Raw genomic sequence first — 18357 nt, 5'->3', positions numbered from 1 at the left:
AAGAAAAATAATGAAGTAGCTAATATCTTCTCCAAAACCCTACCTCCATCCAAAACTTCATAATAACTCCAATCTACTGACCTGCCTCACAATAAAACACCAATTAGAAGTTGTCACATCCTTTAAAAACAGTTACGTGCTTGATCTGAGACCTTCCCTTATTGTGTATTGAAGTAATAAATTGCATTTAATGAAAAGGAGAATTCACTAATATATTAATCCTTATACCAGATTAAACAGTTAAGTTTGCTGGGACACTGTCAGAGTTTATTCCTACACTGCACATTTGATAACTTTGTTAACAGTATCATTCCATTGTGATAGCAGCAGAACGACTACTTACGTTGTTGGTTTCTTTTGTCACTGGCATTTTTCAGAGGAAGGCACACAGGACAGTCGTGCCGAGTACAATTCTTCCAGTGGGAGATGATTTGTCTTGAAGATGCACAATGAGCAACTGTAACATGGAAAAGCAACAGAATTAAGGTCAGTCCCTGATTAACAGGTTTTGAATTAACTCATCTTATTTTTTAGAGCAACTCTATTCTTTCTCCTTTATAAGCCATACTGTACATATAACTAAACACAGCTAAGTGCAACTAACATTTTTTGGGACCCACCAATAATGCCATAACAAATGCAGGAAACTAGAAATAAAATCTAAGACAAAGATATGGTAGATATATCATACTCTTTATACAACTGAGGAGATGAAAAAGACGCTTGCAAGGCTACAGTAGTATCATCCTACTTCTAAAGGGCAAATATTGCTCTCTGTTTTCTAAACTGACAACTGCTAAGAGATCAGAAATGGAAACCGAGCAAAGATCATGAAAAAGGGAGCAGCTGTTTAATTAAAGAACCAGTTTTGGCACTCATTTGTGCCAGGTATAGGGATCTTCTTGACAAGAAGAGAAACACTGCTGACAAATATGCAAGAAACCTTACACAGCTCATTTGCAAGAGTAGCTTCAGCAACCTGCTCTCACCTTGACAGGCCTTCCCAGCTTGACAGTGTGTCATGTGGTTGAGGACGTTTTTCATGGTTCGACAGTGTGGGAGAGCACAGGCCCGCACCTCTCCATTTGCTTGCTCACGCCTCTGACATTTGTGAGCATGAAGCAGCAAAACCAACTGCTGCTGGATCAGTTTGCGCTTCTCTGGGTCTGCTGTTGGTCCAGTTGCCATTGCCTGCGTTGGTACAATCCCCACTTGTTGTACTTGGGTTTGCATCTGGGACTGAGAGAATAGGTAGATTAGCATCATGTTTGCAAGTCTCAATTCTGATCTTAATCTTGTATAGTAATTTGAGTGTCACAAGAGTATTTGCCAAGCATTCTGCTATGACTGACTACAAGAATTATTATTGCCAGCCTCTGCAGCATTCTCAAACATTTCTCTTCTAACCATGGAACAGCAAAAATGTATTGAGAGGTTCCTCTGTTGAGACATTTACAGTAACAAGCCATCCAAAAATCTTCTGTTTATTAGATCATAATTCCAATAGGAATGAGCTCTTACCACACTTGGAAGTGGAATTCAAGTCTGTTTAGTATTGTATTTTTACATTATAGGTTTTATACACTTCAATCCTAGTTTCTTGTCCTCAACACCAATGGTAGATCAAAATTATATGACTGTCTCTATATATTACAGTAATATGTAGAACTTGTTTTCCAAGCCTGAATTAGCCTTTCTTTTCACAAGTGAGTGTTGATACTCCTTTCACAGAGAAAATTTCCAAGGTAAAATGTATACAGTTTTCTCCCAGAAAGGTCCATCTAAATCTGGATTGCACTACGTCTACTCAAGTGAACTGAGTTAACTACAGCACGACACTAGGTTGTATCAGCTTATAAAATCTGCTGTTTTATTTCCAGCATCTGTTCTTCACCAACACACTCCGTACCAATGCTTGAGCCCTGCCTGACAGAGCCTGCATGCCCAGAGATCTTCAGTTTAAGACATAACTGATAGCAGTGCAGAAGACAAATAGTTTCCTTAACATGTCATTTCTTCAGCACAGATGGAGAAGCTTTTCTACTACCTTCTTGGACCTCTGAAGGACAACATACAGAGAAACCCAATTTTCAGAATTAAACACATCTACAGCCTGCAATGATTCCACTAGCAGAAGCAGAAATGGGACTGCAAAAATGCTTAAATCCCTGTGATTTGTAGCCTGAATTAATCTCATGGACAAACACGAAACTGTCCCAAGAATCACTTTCACTATGCACTATAAAAATAGGTTATCACAGAAGAGCTCACCAACTTCCAAGCTACCTAAGGAAAATCAGCCACTAAACCCACTTATAAATAGAATATAGGAAGAACGGGATTATACTGGGGAGGTAATAGAGGAAATAGTTCAGTGTTGTCTACAGAACTACTGGCCAAAGCCTGCTTATTACATTTATGGAAAAAATCACACTTAAGTGACAGAATACACCATTTGTAGCCTGCTCTACTTTTGACCTTCGAGAAGGACTCCCCAGAAAGTTCCGCAGTCTACAAAACAGAGCACATAACCGACGAAAATGAGGTTTTTTGCTGTTAACAAAAAGTTCCCTGTCCCACATTCTCACTAGTCCAGCAGCAAGCCTTGTCCTCAGCTTTGCCACCTGCAGGTCAGGTTTTAAAGAGCTAGCTTTCTTCTGGGGAATGAAGCACACAAGATCAAATAGAAAACACAATGACTGATATTTGATGGAGGAGGTGGGCACTCTGCCTCTCGTACTGTTTATACTAAGTCTTAAACAAAAAAGAACTTCTGCATCTGTTTGTCTTGAGCTTGTAAGAAGAGCAGTAAGAGTAAAGAGGGTGAAGGAAACCCCTCCACTTATGCTCCCAGTACATGCTGCTGAAATTAAGTCTTCCATTTCTTCTGTGAAGAAACCCACAAGAGCAGACAGGTTTTGCTGAAAGAATTCTTGGGTCACAAATAGGAAACAATTAGTTCAGACAATCTGCTGAAAAATACAGAGACCATGCCAAAGAAAATTTTGTTGGAAGCAATGTTTTCATCCCAGTCAAAGAACTGTTTCCCAAGCCAAAGTTCTCCTTTTGTTACTACCCCACCAGTTAACAGACATGACTACAGCTGTATTAGCACAGATGTCCTGACCCAAAAGGATTTCTTGGAGATCAAGTAACAAAAAAGCAGAATAGCAGACTATTAGTAGTTAAGCAGTCTCAGTCCAGACGACAGTGTCCGCAGGTAGGCATGAAAAAAGAACTCCAAATATTGCCTATGTTGGTCACTATTTCAACATTGTGAAGTCCTAAATCTGCAAATACAATGAATGCTCTTTCCACCACCTACCCTCACTTTCAAGACTGTTGACTGAGAAAATTGATCTCTTCCCTGTTAGTTTCACTTTAAAGAACAGTGGTCTGCAGAACCAGTTCAAAACTGGAGATATGTTAGTGCACTGCAGTCAAACTAAAGGTGTACAAAAATCCTCCATCAACCACAGAACGTATTCCACTCCAGAATGAGAGGGAGGCTTCACGCTGCTTCACCTGAATGACTAACAATTTTCTTGATGAGGTAGGAAATTCAGACACTTCTGCTCCCACTATTAAAATAAATGCTTCAATGGTCGGATACAGGAGAGAAAAAAAAAAAAAGATAGTTTCGCTTCTCTTTCTTTCTTGCTGAGCCCCACCATAAACAGAACAAACAGATCAGGGGTTGAAAGTCTGCTACAAGCTCTGGCAGAGATGGCATCTTAGTTAACCCATTTTCTAGGAAGATTAATACAACACTTAAAAAGCAGCTATTAGTATAATTTAAAATTATGGAAACTATACATTCATAAAGGAAGATAGTTCTACCCTGTCCCCACTCTGAAGAGCAAAAACTTCCCATGCTTCTGGGCAGCAGAGATACACAAGTATCTCATCTTCATGGACTTGGATGGACACAAAGTTCCCTGGTGGTTTTACTTTACTGAGATGACCAGTGATCCTCTATGTTTTGACATGTTTATATTCAAAGGCACTCATGATTGTCAAGAGCAAACACTATGTACCCTTTCTTATAAAAGTAGGCACCAATTTCAGTAGCACTGGTAACCTTTCAACACATAAACAACCTGATTCAGAACTCAAATGTGAGTCTAGCTTCCATATAGCATTATGTTTTAAAAGTACATTTCCTCTTCTATAATTTCTTTTTGTTTCCATGTTCTTCCCTTCTCCCTCATAACAGAATGCCACTTGCTAGAATCACTGAACCGGGACAAATCCTGCATTTAAACAATGCCTTTTAGTTCCTTAGGACAGGTTTGTAATCAACAGTGGGCCTTACTAAGATAATTAAGAATCCACTGCCACAAAGGATTACTATTTTGATACAGTTGTTTGTTTTATGGACTTTCCCTCACCATAACCAGAAGACAGGTGTCACTTGGGGTTTCTCAGTCTGTCAACAACTTGGACTAGACAAGGGATGTTGTTTACTAGTGACAAGAAATTTTCAACATGTCATCCACATGTGCATTTATATTAAGGGCACATCCAGTCTATCAACATTTTAAAAAAACAACCTATACTGTATCTGCAGAGAGCAAGGTTGCATCCCATCTTTACGCATGCCCAAGTACAAAAGATGAAACGCACGCAAACCTCATCAGTCCCCCCTCAATCACAAGCTTAAAGTGTGATCTTGAGGGTCCCTTTCAGAGAAGGAATAGTGGGCATAGAGTGGATATATGCATGAACTGTAAATCTTGACGAATGCTTTCGATTAGCAACACCTCTATCTGAATTAAGTATTCACAGTGCGATTGACTCCAATCATGTACCCTGCACATTTACATTAAGATTGAAAGAAGTCCTTCCTGCAAACAGGAATTGCAGAAATGTTCTAAGAAGCATTGAACCAGCTCTGAACAACCCAGGATGCACTGTTCTGTCACCAACTGCAACAAGAGCTCAGGCAGCAGCTATCTGATGACATGAAGGAAGGAGGCACGTTTCTCAGTGCAGCCACTTAATGAAGCCAGGCTTTCTCCAGTGACTACCAGAGCTTCACTGTGAAAACAACACAGAACCAGTTTATACTTCTTGCAATTCTCTCTGATATTCTCTATGTGGATGGTGGTTTCGCTGGTTCCACAGGTACTGTGAACAGGTGTGGTCTGAACAGCCTGGTCCTATCCCTACAGGAAGGATCCTTCTGACACCAGGAATCTGAAGGCCAGCTTTGGTTCAAGAAGTCCATGCACACACAGAACAGTCTGACACAAGTGGAAGTACTACAAGCACAAGCACTTGCATTTGTGCTCAATAACCCTGCAGTGCTGCATTTCCTCATTCAACTAGCAGAAAGAATCAGAATCTGAGTCTGTATGGTAGACAGGAGACTTTAGAGGGGGGGGGGAAATGGCTTCCTGAACCGGACACAGCCTCAAAGGGCGGGCATATTCTCAGAAGAGAGAATGACTTGAGAGGCAAGTAATTACATCAGCCTGTTAATAGCACCAATCCGAGAGCTTGAAATGCAGCTACAAATGAGAAGAAAGGAAAGGTGATGCTGTCAGCTCCCGTATACAAAGTCGACATGATGAACAGTCTTAACACGAAGAATACGTTCAGAGCCTAACATTTATTTCAAAGCTCTGGCACTGACATGGCTACAGGCAAAGTTTTCCTGTCAATAGCGAAGAGGAGTATTTTCATCTTCCAACTTCCACTTACCACTGTGGAGCGTAACTTCCACCTCTGAAGCTGGTCCTGGAGACTGAGCCTCGCAAGCCCATGGCGACCACAGAAGGCGAGAAGGCTCCTATGGTCATTCACTAGGGGGAACTTGGACAGTGGGTACTAGGGAGTGCCCTCAACGCACTTGGCTTTTAATTGCCAAGAGTGTTCTTTGAAGATCAGCAAATGCCCCAGTATTATACAGCTGACTCTGTATAATACTGGGAATCAAGGCTGGATACACTTTTGGAGTTTTATCTCCTTGTCTTTATAAGCCTTCTGATTTGAAGGACCAGCAAATGACAAGAAACACATAATGAAAATGTGTTTCAAAGCAACAAAAAGGAACAAAGCTTGATATAGAAATCTGCAGACAGTCCAGCTCTCACATACAGGAAATTAAGTGAACAAAATTTTAAGAAAGCTTTATATAGACTTTACAGGGTGATAAAACAGACTGCGGAACGATCAACATTAAAAATCCCAATCAGTGGATAAGAGACAAATGAGAAGTTTTAAGTGAAAGAAAGCCATGCTGTCAGAGTGCTGGCTATGGAGTACTTCACCTCAACTGCTGGAAGTGAGTAAAATATTCTCCACCACATATTCATATATGGAGGATGAGAGAGTAGAACATGAGTCAGAGTGCTGGGGAAAGAGTAGATCCTCTTTTTCAGCTTGCTTTTTCCAGCCTGCACCATTATTTATGGATGGTGCAAAAATTAAAATGTTCCACCGTTCAAAGCAATACACATTCCCAGGACGAACCTTCTGGCACAAAGACAGATTAAGGAAGCCTATTTTGCTCCCAACATAACACAGTTTCTCTGGCACTGGACATTATCTGTTAGATTTGTTTCCAAGTTATTAAGACCTTTTCCTTTAGAAGACCACAGCTAAGCAACATGGACAAGAGCTTTTCCCAGATGTGTGCTAGGCTGCTGCTCCACTTCAAATAAGGTGGGATTTTCTTGAGGAAGAGGAGTGAGCGTGCCTGGGAAAGTGAGACTTTCAGAATGCAGGTCAGGGCAGGCACAGGAAAGGTGAGCATAGCAAACAGCAAGCCCACCAGAGACTGGGAGACTGCTGCTGAGAGCAGCAAGCAGGCACTCAGCATGCCTCTGGGACAAGTGTCACACCCTTTCCCGCAGTGAAAGAGAAGACTGAGTCTGCTACGAGAGGGGGGGGGGGGGGGGGAAATCACTGAAAGGTTAAGAAAGCAAGCCTTCCTCACTGTAAGGACACAATAGAGATTTTTTTATAAAGCCCTTTATTTCTGGTCTCTAGAAGAAAATATGAGTTGTCTATTTTAAGTAGCTACAGTTCTACTTGTTCTAATTAAAACTGGTCTCCCAGTTAAACAGCTTTCTTCCTCTCTTCAGGAGGTCTGCAGCAAGGCGCACCTAAGACATCCTCACCCCCCAGACATTGTTTTCCTCTCTTCAGATAAAAATCTGTTAATAAAGAAACCCAAAGGACATAAAAAGAAACAGGGAAACAAGGAAGAATGCAACAGAAAACTTGAGATGTAGTTTACTAAGAGATTAGAAAAAAAATGCAAGAGAATATGTGCCGCTCCAATTCGAAGTCAAAAGAACTGAGGAGAAACAATTTTCTTCGTTTCCAAAAAGTAATATTCTCTCAACTCCATCTGCTGGTCATAAGGATAACTGTGAAACCAAGCTGGTGTTTGGAAACCAAACTTCATATATTGAACTCCTATCCCATGTAGAAATACTGGATTTACTGGTACGTCCATGAAGAAACCATCCATCAGCACTGTTGGAATATGTAGCACTGCAGACACTGCAAAGCTTTAGCAAGTCTGATGGAAAAGTCTAACAGGGTTCTCCCCACTGACAGCACATCCCAGAGTCTGTGTACTCCAAAACCAAGAGGTTCCTGGCTTCCATACAGGCTGCACGCTGCACTGAGTGCCAAAGTGCAGCACGTGGCTCGTTTCCACAGTCCAGAGATTTTGCATGATCTCACTGCAGCAGAGCACTGCCAATCCTGCATCGAACAATTTATGTGACACTGAATCTCAACAGTGTGTCACCAAAACTTCCAACAGTGTCAGAAGCAACATCTTTCTTTTGGAAACAAGTCATTCACTCAAGATTTCAAGCCGCCCATTCTGTACAGAAAACTGATTGTATTCTCTAACAGTCAGACAAAGCAAAACTTAATACGTTGTTTGGATCTGTAGTTAGGAAAACAAACCAAACCATCCATCCATCCAGCTGGCAGGGAAAATTAACACCTCAATGCTGACCTTTTAATAATTTTAATTCCACAAGGTTTGTTACTTCTTTCTAAGTTGAAAGAGACTAAACCAAACATGCTTCTCAGGGTCTAGTGTAAGGTCATGCTTGGAACAAGAGCTGGAAGATGTAATGCACTGACACTTCTGAGAACCACTTCATTTGGGAGGCAGGGAGGGAAGACAAAAGTGTTGTTCTTAGGAGGGTGGTAGCCTGAATTTAGATTTAAGAAAATTCACTGCTGCAGCAGAGGTTTCTGCTGGCTGCCAGTGTCAGGGTTATTCCTGGCAATGGGAAAATTCCTAGTCAGTGTTTGGGAGAGGGTGCCACACATGATGCTCAGAATAACGTGGGTTAAGAAACATACTCATCTTTTGCTTTACTTTTGCAGTGTACATGTAAGGTTATAGAGAAAGGCAAAAGATTAAAAGTAGCATTTACAAAATGTCTTGCTTTTCAGGACTAAGGGGTCTTAAGACAAAGGCCAAACCTTTCTATTTTCTCTTCTCTTATTTAGATAGTGGTAACCAAGGTGTTTAATGTCTTGCTGGAACCTGGTTTCTTGCTTCAGACATGCCACATATAATCAATGTTTTCATTCACAGGGAATAGTACTTTCAGGGCCCTTTAAGATAAGGATAGTATAGAGGGCTGGTTTAGCAAGATGTGTGGTTCCATTCATCTCACAAAAAACCCTGGAGGTCTTTTAAAAAGATGTAGCTGGCCTTTTCCTTGCTGTAGTAGACGGAGTCTGAGCTGATCCTCCACAGGTTCATTTCTGATAATGGTAACATAACGCTGTACCCTTTTCCACTTCACTCCTGTCCCTTTCAGGAAACAGGATAGACCATGTCTCCAGCAGACCATGCACAAGGCCAAATACATTAAACCAAACCGCCATCTCTAGGGTCCTAAAGCATCATGGGACATAGCAAATGGCAAAGGGATTGCAGCAAGAAAGCATGGTGTAATAGTTCTGACACTGCAACTCTGCTCTGGGGAGCTGCCTTTGTCAGAAGCAACTTTTCACAAGTGCCATTTGGGTCATATTTCAGTTGCCCAATGTGAGACAGACATCACTTCCATGAGTTATGGGACCACACATCTAATTAATGTGAATGTTATTTTGTCCTTAGATAATGTCTTAACATATAAAATAAGGAAGGCTTTAGCAAGCCAGAGCCTACAAACCTCAAGCTCAGAGTCAGCATTCTTCCAGTCTTAACTCTCTTTGTGCCTCTCAACCTCATGTTTGGAACTGGGGCAACACACCTTTATGTCAGAAAGGTGCTGTGAAAATGCACTAATCCAAAGTATATGCCTGCTCCAGTGATGACTGCCACAGAAAGGACCATTTGGAAAGACTGGCTGAGTGAAATATATTACTACATACAGTCAACAAGGCCCACAGCTACACAGTGAGCAGCAAAAATAGAACAAAATGTTGACTATATGCTCTTTCAGGGGGCACTTTTCATATTGTATGCTGAATCAAGCATAGTCCCTGTGGAAGGAATAGCATATGGCCATGTATGTACTATTACCAAATAATTACACTGCCTTACCCACCGCTGCCAAGTAAAGGTTAAAATTTAACAAGTTTGACATTTCCTTTTAAATTCTGGGCTTTGCAATAAAAATGTTTAGATGAAAACTTCAGTTTTTAAAGATGAAAGTTCCACCCCCATAAGGACCACAATCAGAGTCTAACCACATGATCCATAGGCAGGGCTGAGACCTTTTGGCTCAACAGTACAGATGTCTATTGGCTGAAGTGACCATTACTCTCTGTATTGGCTTGAGAGAGAAAAAGATATATTGGAGATAACAAAGATTTTGACACCTGAGAAACAAAGAAAGATGGTTTTGATTTTTCTCTCAGAAAACTGGTATTTTTGACATTTTAAAGAAATGGCAATTGATAGTATCTCTTGAACAAGATAGGAAAAAGGAAACAAAGTTTTTTCTTTTACTTCTTCCCCATCACTGGACAAGCCTTGATAGCAAATGCCTTTATTCCAGCTAAGTATCTGCCATTACATCCTACACTAGTGAGCAAGTACATTAAAATTTAGGCTTCCCAAAACCTGACATTTAAATGAGCACAAAATTAGGCTTTCAGAATCATCCAGTCCCTAGGATGGATACAGCACTTTGGGCAGATTTGTAGGTTCTCTGCAGAACGAGGGCAATAATTCATTTGCTTTATACCTGATCCAAACTTAAAAGTATTTTAAAAACAAAATTAGTCTTTTACAAATTTTCTTCATGAGTGTAAGTCGCATTCTAAACATGGTCTTACTCCTAGTCACCAGCTCCTTTCCATAATCATAAGCAGTAAATGACAGATGATATTAAACAAAGATTCCACAGTGTAACTAAGGGAAAATTAGGAAGTGGTCCTCTAAAACCAGCAGAAAAAAGGAAGCTTATTACATCCTGCTCCCTCTCATATATAGCCTTATTAGTGATAGGCAGGTAGCAAACTCTGATGGAAGGACAAGCATTGCTTGTGCCAAAAAAATAGCTGATTTTCTAGTTAAATTAAAAAATAAGCAATTTGCATCTTACGGAAGGTTTTACAAGTTTCTATAGTAACTGCTATCATGTCTAAGAATATAAAATGCAACAAGCTGGAGTTTCCATAGAAACAACACAAGCAGTTTGATTAATACGCAGACATACTGAGACAAATGGGAATATTTAATTTCACTTTATTAAGAAAACTCTAGTAAACAGAATGCTACAAACTTGGGCAAGGTATCCTAATAAGAATTCTCTTCATAGACTTGTGAGCTGCAAGTCATGAACAATATAAACTGAGAAGCATGTGGGGTGTTTACTGTATTAGATTCAAAGGATATGAAAGGTACTATTTAATTTCAGGAAGTTGATGATGTATCCAATACATTTTAATTGATTTATGAACTTATTCCTAAAAACAGCACTTATAGAGAAGACATTTTCATCTGGTTTGGAGCTAAGTGTACCAGACAAAATGAAAGGATGTAACACAATTCTTACAACAAAACACTGATTGCTTAGAAAGTTACTGCATAAAAACGTACACAAACTTTCTGCATGCACTGCAGCGGTGGTGAGCAACCATGGGGCAACTCTGATGTTTAAATGACCACGGAGTAGTCGTCCAGTAATGCTGCAAAAGCCCTATCACCCAAAAATTGAGCATGCACTAGCAAGACATAATGAGTAAGGGAAACAGGCAGGTACAACTCACCATATTTGGCACACTGGTGACAGGAGTACTCTTGATGTCGGCAGGAAAGGGAGACAAACTATTCGCCATGCCTGGCTTGTTTGGTAACTGAGGATTCACTCCTGTAGCTCCCATCTGCTGCCCTCCAGTTTGACTGAAAGGCTGCCCAAAGGGACTAGTGTTACCTGTCATTCCCATCTGGAAAAGAATGAATGAAATTATTATAATTTCCTTGATTCCGAGGGGATATTAAAAAAAAGAAAACATATGTCAAATATCCATCTTTGCATTCACAGAGACCAAATTCCAGTTTAAGTTGCTCAATATTAAATTCTCAACTTTAATCAAATTTAAATTAAATTTTTAAAGAATATTTTACAAATGTACACAGCTGTGTGTCTGAAGTCTTGCAATTCAGTTTGCAAGATCACTGTACAAATGCAAAGGAGAAAACAATATCCTTCCCAATCTGCATTGATAGAAATTACTTTTTCCAGCACTGCAAAAACTTTTGAAAACCAAACCAACCTCAAATCCTGTAATAGTCTGTGCATTCTGTGTATAAAGCATGACTTTGTGCATAGACTGGATGGGGAGGGAGGGGAATATACACAGGCATCTTGCAAATCTACTTAGGTTTTGGTACTTGAGGAAAAAATGTCAGAACAAAAGCACATCTATCTAAGGCTGACATCTTTGACAAATTACACCCCCAAAACTCCTTAAGAATAGCAAGCAGAAATATGACTCCCCCTGAATAAGTGAAGAGAACACTGCCCATCCAAAGAGCCATTTCGCCTGAAGAACACTCTCCCATGAGAAGTGGTGAAATCTCTATTACTTGAGTCAGTTAATATTACACCAGACAAAAGGTCCTGAAAAGATATTTTAGCAGGAATTTACTTCTTTCAAAGAGGATGACTAAGACTAGGACTCTCCTTCCCCCCTCTGAATAAAGAGGAAATAAAAGTTGACAGATCATGTTTGTGCTCCCCTCTACCTCACACTGGGAGGATTTCTAGATGACTTTATCACTTGTCAGAATGTCTTAAATATAAATCCAACCACTGAGTGAGTCTTTATTTGAAATATTAAATCCTATTTTCTCCTTCCTTTGACCTCTCTAGCCCTTCCTTACACAGCACACTAGTTTTCCATGGTCCTGGTCTCTTCACTTCCCTCACCAGCAGGGATTGAAGAGAACTAGTCCCGTGGCTGGAAGAGGGACCACGCATGTCAGCTTATCAGTGTAACAGCCTCATAATAAGGAACTGCTCAGTGGTTGATTTTCATGCTTACAGGAATCAGGCTGAATGACCAGTTGATGAAGCACTGGTTAGGAACGGTATGTTATGTCAGGGCAGAGTCCAATAAACAATTTGACTGTGCTTCGTCCTCTTTGTCAGTGTACTTTGTACACTTGGGTTTCAGACAGCTGGCCTAGCCACACTCAGAGCAGCTTTATGTTAGGAAACACTCCCTTAACCTGCATCCTGCAGAGTGACTGTTGCCAGATTCAAGCCTTTTTCCACTGTACAAAATGTTACATCTTTACAGAATAATCTGACCCACTATATACCCATTAAAAAAAAAGCACAAGCTGTCACTTGCCAATGTAAGAGGTTATCATGTATATGCTGTGTTCCCGAGTACAGTTGAATAATTCAAATAGCATACGACCAAAAAATCCCAACTGTTTAACAGCATCAAAAGCTTAATAATACACTGCTTTTAAAGAAAAGTGGTATTAGCTACCATCACATTGCACAAATATCAAGAATTTTATTTTCTGTATCTCTGTATTTGTTTTGTAGGACTGTTATGTTCAAATAAATTAGTTTTTTTAATGTATTACAACGTGCATTTTGGCAGCTCTTCTCTGAAGAACAGCAAAGTATTAAATAAACTTACTCACTTAACCCGCTATTTCTGACAAGGTATGAGAAAGGATCATCTGATATCTACAGCTATTCATTAATGCTATGATAGCCTATCAGATTAACAGTGGAGAAAATTTCTGAAACTAAAAGTGAGATTCCGAGAAAGTAGCTTATGACTGACTATTTAAACCTTTCAGAGGCCAGAAATAGGAGCATTAGCTGTTTGGCTGTTACTCACTTTCTCCTTGTGTCTAAATCTTCAACTACAAATGTCACTTGCCTGCAGGACGACTTAACTTGGTCCTTCTCGTCTTCTTTGAACTGGTTTGCAGGTTTGGTGGAGGTTTTTTTCCAAATTGAGTAATGTACTGACTATTCTGGCAACCACTGCTATGCTACAACTTCCTACAAGCCCCTACAGCCCCACCACCATGGTGAAAGCACAGTGGTGAGCCCAAATTGGGAGAGAAATGTTGCATACACATTAACCTATTTCCACTACTTCCATGGCCCTACTTGGGCTTCTTCGCCCTCGCAGCTTGAGGCTGGAGCATGCTCAGCCACCGGGGAGGAGGTGGAAAAGACTCAGTGCAGACAATGTAGCTGCCCAACATGGATGTGCTGAGCTTGCGCAATGTAATAAGCCTCTGTGTCAGAATCTTAAACACAGCTGAATTTTCAAAAAGCAGAAGAGAGGTTTTCTTTAGGCAGTGAGAATGCTAAGCAAATTTTACACAAATTAAAGTTCTTGCTCCAAAAGAAACAGAGAAGTATTCTTCAAGTTTCTTTCACTATCAGGAAAGATTTTTTTTTTTATTAAAGGAAAAATGTTTAAAAATAGATTTTTAGGAAAAACATTACAAATATTTTGGTCTCAAAAGACAACTGAAAATTTCATTTTAAGGTTGTTAAAACTCTAAACTGCTAGAACATCCCAAAAGCACTAAGGAACTGCAGTTCTAACAGATGTGATAAACAAACCTGGTTTATCACATTTTAGTATTTCATTTTCAATAGATGTCATTATTCAATATATCACAACTCCATACAACAACAAAGCAACCTTTCAAGTCTTCCAAATGGAGTGCTTAATATGATGAGAATAATTTTTCCTTTTCTAGGTGGTCATTAAATAATAGATACTTGATTGAAATTTTAAGGAATGCCTTGTTATCCTTTGAAATCAGGCTGGAAGCAAAGTAGCTTCCATTTGAAACTTTGTATTTTTTTAAACCTGCTCTCTGCAAGACAGTATTTCGATGTCTAAAGCTGTGCTTCAGTAAGTGAAAGGAACCTAAAGCTAAGGAGTTATACCAGTCTACAACTTAAAAAGGCACATAAATTTGATACCATTGTAAAACATTAGATATGCCCTTTAACCTATACTTCATTTTTGTAAATTACTGCCACTGAAACAAACTGCCAAGGATTTTTTTTTTTTAAATCCAGCTTTAAAGAAAAAAAAAAATCTGAAAAGGTGGAAAGACCTATCTGTTCCACGTGGTAATCCCTGAACTAAATACGGAGACAAAAATCGAGAGGGACCATACACAAGACAAGTTTATTTAATCTCACAGAGCTTTGAAGTTTTAGGGTAATTTTAAACTTGGTTTTGCCTCAGAGGAGTTAATATTAGAAGCGCACAACACAATGCAAGAACTGCTCTAATGAACTGTTTTATCTATTTATAACAGTTTTCAACCAAGGCTGGGATCAATGAGGAGTTTTAGTGGCAGAACAACCTGCTGCCAAACAGCATTAAGATCAGTAGTGTTTCAGAGCTGTTACTGGTAACCGAAGGAGCAGCTCGGCATTTATTCCAGCAGCAACCACCTCCAGCAAACGCAGTCAGGTAGGGACTCAGGCAAAGCAAACCACTGTCAGCTCCTCGCCAGCGGGAAGGCAAGAAACAGGAGGTGGAAGAAAGGAAGAATCAGGCAGATCCCCTGCATACTAAACACTGAAAGACATCCAAGTGCATAAGGCATTATTAACTGGCATTTCCTGGTTAAGTATCTGAACACTGAGATCAGGGGAGCTTCTGTGGAACTTTATCTAACCCACTGCTAACTGTAATCTCAGAAAACAACTGGCAAATGTAGTCAGATGATTGAGCCTATATGTAGTAAAGATTTTACACTGCTTATTCATTCTGCAAACTGAAACCAGCAGCTCTGAAGCAAATGAGTCGGAAGGCTCAAATGCTCTGGCTCCTGCCTCGGCCCCCAGGTTTTTTCTTATGTGAAATGAGGGAGCAGGTGGGGAAACAGATCTTCAGAAGACCTTTGTTTTTATATTTCTGAAATGGAACTCTGATCCCAAAGTAAGTAGTTCAGGGGAAGATTACTAGGTATTTAGAAGTCATCAAAGAAGATAAACCAGCAAGAACATGGGAGTTAGCACCCTGGTAAGAACTGTTGCTTTTATGCGGGACTCTGAGCCATCAGAAAGACTTGTACTTTGCTTAAATTTCGTTAAATTTACTTTCCTAAAAGGAACAAAAGCATAAAGCAATCCAGTGCAAGTTGTTTCTTTTTCTACCTGCGAGGAATGGCCACAGATGTGTATCACAGAGCTACTCAAGCTTCAATGTATCAGCGTGGTAGCTGGTGCATTTCCATTACAACAAAAGCAGAAAGGTTCTCTCTAAAAACCTGGGTCATGTTGCAGTTCACTCCCATTTTGTTCTAAGCTTAAGGATGTTCCCTCCCCTGTTGCCTCCTCTTCCTATCAGTTGACTTAACTGTCAGTTCATTTTCTTTTCCCACCTGATGCAACGACCACTTTCTGCAGGCCATGTTCTCCACACTCCAGCCAGTGGTGGCACCTTTCGTCCCACCTCATCCTCTGTCAACTCACCTTCTACACTCCTGTTTCTGTGTTGCAATTTTGTGCAACTCTTGTTTCTTACCCGGTTGTTTGTGGTCACAACTGCAGTGGCTTCTGATGGAGTAAAACCGACTTTTTCACAAGCAAGGTGTTTTCTATGCAGTTGTTCCATCAATTGCAATGGGGGAGGTGCAGGGGTGCTATAAACCACCCCAGCACAGAACCACAAGTCACAGCTAGAAGTGCCTGAAGTAGTAACATGATTAATGCAGGACATCAGCTTAAACACACTATTTCTAGTCTAAAACAGTTCTTCTCAGAAATATGATAATGCTACTCTCCTTTAATGGAAAAGATGCATTTAATTTAATAATTCTGCTATCCCAGAAAGACAGCAGATTCTGTTCCCTTTTTTATCACTATGGCAACTCTCTAAGATACTGGAATCTATTACTGACTTGGATGGGAAATAGGGTATTTCACTCTACTCTCACAAACCAAGGAATGTACAAACTTCCAACCTGAAAAAACTCAGAACCTTTGTTTAGCTGACTTGGACTACACAAGATATCTCACACTGCAATGTTCTCAGCAGCAGGTGTGGGAGGTACTTCTCTTTGTGTTGCTTTTAGTTATTTTCAGAGCAGAACAGCAATTCAATTTCCTCTAGTTCCTGGAGTTTCACAGATATTACAGATCAAGTCTGTGACCAAATCTATATACCTCATCTGATGGTGCAACTCAGACTTGATATGACAGAAATGAGAAGTTCACCAATCTAATTTAAAAAATACCTTCAGACCAAACTGGATCTTCGTACTATGCCATTTCTTCTATTTTTAAAGCTTACTCTTTTCCTCCCTTCTTTACCACTGCTGACATACCACAGTGCTGCTTCTTCTAGCCCAGCATCAAGGAACTACTCCCTCTTTGTACATGAACCATCTAGGCTATAAATAAATCCTGTCCTGTCCTTTCCTCCTACTCTAAGTTTTTATTGTGTCCCTTCACCTCTACCACTACAGCCAGTTCTCTCATTCAAGCAGAGTTACTTCATTACCATGTACTCCTCCGAGGCTTCCAGGACATGCAACCAGTACAACATGCTGCAAAAACCATTCACTGTTACAAGCACATAATTCCCTAGTCAGAATCCCTTTTTTAGCTTCCCCTCCAATATGCTGTCATAAACCACAGAACTGTATACAGTTCTGCTCCTTGCTACTAATTTTCCTTGGAGAAACTCTGCTCTCTTCTGTTGCCCCAACTCAACTTTCACTCCAGGATTTCCAAACATCATAAAAGGTCTGGCAGGACAGAGTTCATTATCACTATCAGGAGCAGCACTTACTTCTGACAACACTTCTGGTTTTCTATCTTGCACCACTGCTGCCTACGAGAAGTTAATGCTTTTAAAATTAGTTGGTCCAGACAGGTTAGTCCAGAAAAAGAACTTATCTCCAAGTTAAATGTTGATTTTTTTTGTTAAGTTTTGAAGCACTGACTCTTCTGTACAAAAAGGAAGAATGTTTTGAAACACTTGGCCAGAATAACCAAGTAATACCACCAGATGTGGACTAGTCTGACAGCAGAAAAAATACTGAAAGGTTGATAGGAGAATCAAAGAACTCAAAGCAGCATGGGTTCAGTGGAAAATAAGCCTGGCTGAAGTAATCTGATTATGATCCAATCCTGTAAACTAAAAATAGATATTGTTAATACTAAATTCGGTACCTACTAGATTTTTAACTAGAAAACTGTCCTAGAATGGAAGGAAGCTAGACAAGCTTGGCTGGACTTTGAAAGCTGTGAATCTGCAAATGCTTTAAACAACAAATCTGAGCTCTCAATATGAAACAGGAGGTATGAAAAGAAGACTGCGTAAGTGTAAAGTGACAACATCTTTATGTGTTTGGCTTGATGTGAATGCTATTGCAATGACGAAGATCATGCTGTATTAGTTTTTCATGGACAATATGTAAAAATGACAGGATTCTGAGAGGTCTCAAGAACTATTCAAAGGACTTAAAGGCATGGCTACAACAGACAGCCTAATTGCAACCTAATAACCCAATTTATCTAGCTTATTATTTAAGCTTACTAATTTGCTTAAGGTGAAGCCTGAAGTGATCCTGAAGTACCAATTTTGATAACAGAAAGGTGATAACACAAATATTTTCTATTTAGCAAAGACATAACAGGTAAGAGCTGAAGCTTTATAGCTTCAAAGCAAACATTAAAAAAATAATGTAAGTGACCAAATACCACTGAAATTCTTAAGATCTTTTATCTAAATAGTATGTGCTTCTACTCATCAACAGGAATTAATCCATGAAAGCCCTAAGGCCTATAATCATAGGTATCATGGTTGACTTTGTATCACTGTCATTTTTATATGCTTAATTCCTTATAAAATGAAACAATAATAGAAAGGGGAATTAGAAGTTCCCTTCTGCTT

At 39.8% G+C, this 18357-nt stretch overlaps 1 protein-coding gene across 3 annotated transcripts in view; it reads right to left on the bottom strand.

Annotated features, from left to right (window-relative positions):
- CREBBP (CREB binding lysine acetyltransferase) overlaps window positions 1-18357 on the bottom strand; it is a 96377-nt gene that overhangs the window by 49521 nt on the left and 28499 nt on the right. For 2 of the 3 annotated variants that reach the window (XM_074919812.1, XM_074919813.1), the window contains exons 3-5: window positions 11212-11388; window positions 990-1239; window positions 344-457 (exon numbers count right to left, since the gene is read on the bottom strand). In XM_074919812.1, the coding sequence (XP_074775913.1) occupies window positions 344-457; window positions 990-1239; window positions 11212-11388 (541 nt within the window). The remainder of the gene's footprint in view (window positions 1-343; window positions 458-989; window positions 1240-11211; window positions 11389-18357) is intronic. The other variant, XM_074919814.1, reaches the window with a different exon arrangement.

Source organism: Athene noctua, chromosome 15, assembly GCF_965140245.1.
Source record: "Athene noctua chromosome 15, bAthNoc1.hap1.1, whole genome shotgun sequence".
Classification (NCBI taxonomy): Eukaryota; Metazoa; Chordata; class Aves; order Strigiformes; family Strigidae; genus Athene; species Athene noctua.
Note: the sequence above shows the minus strand (reverse complement) of the source record. Positions and strands in the feature narration are given on the sequence as shown.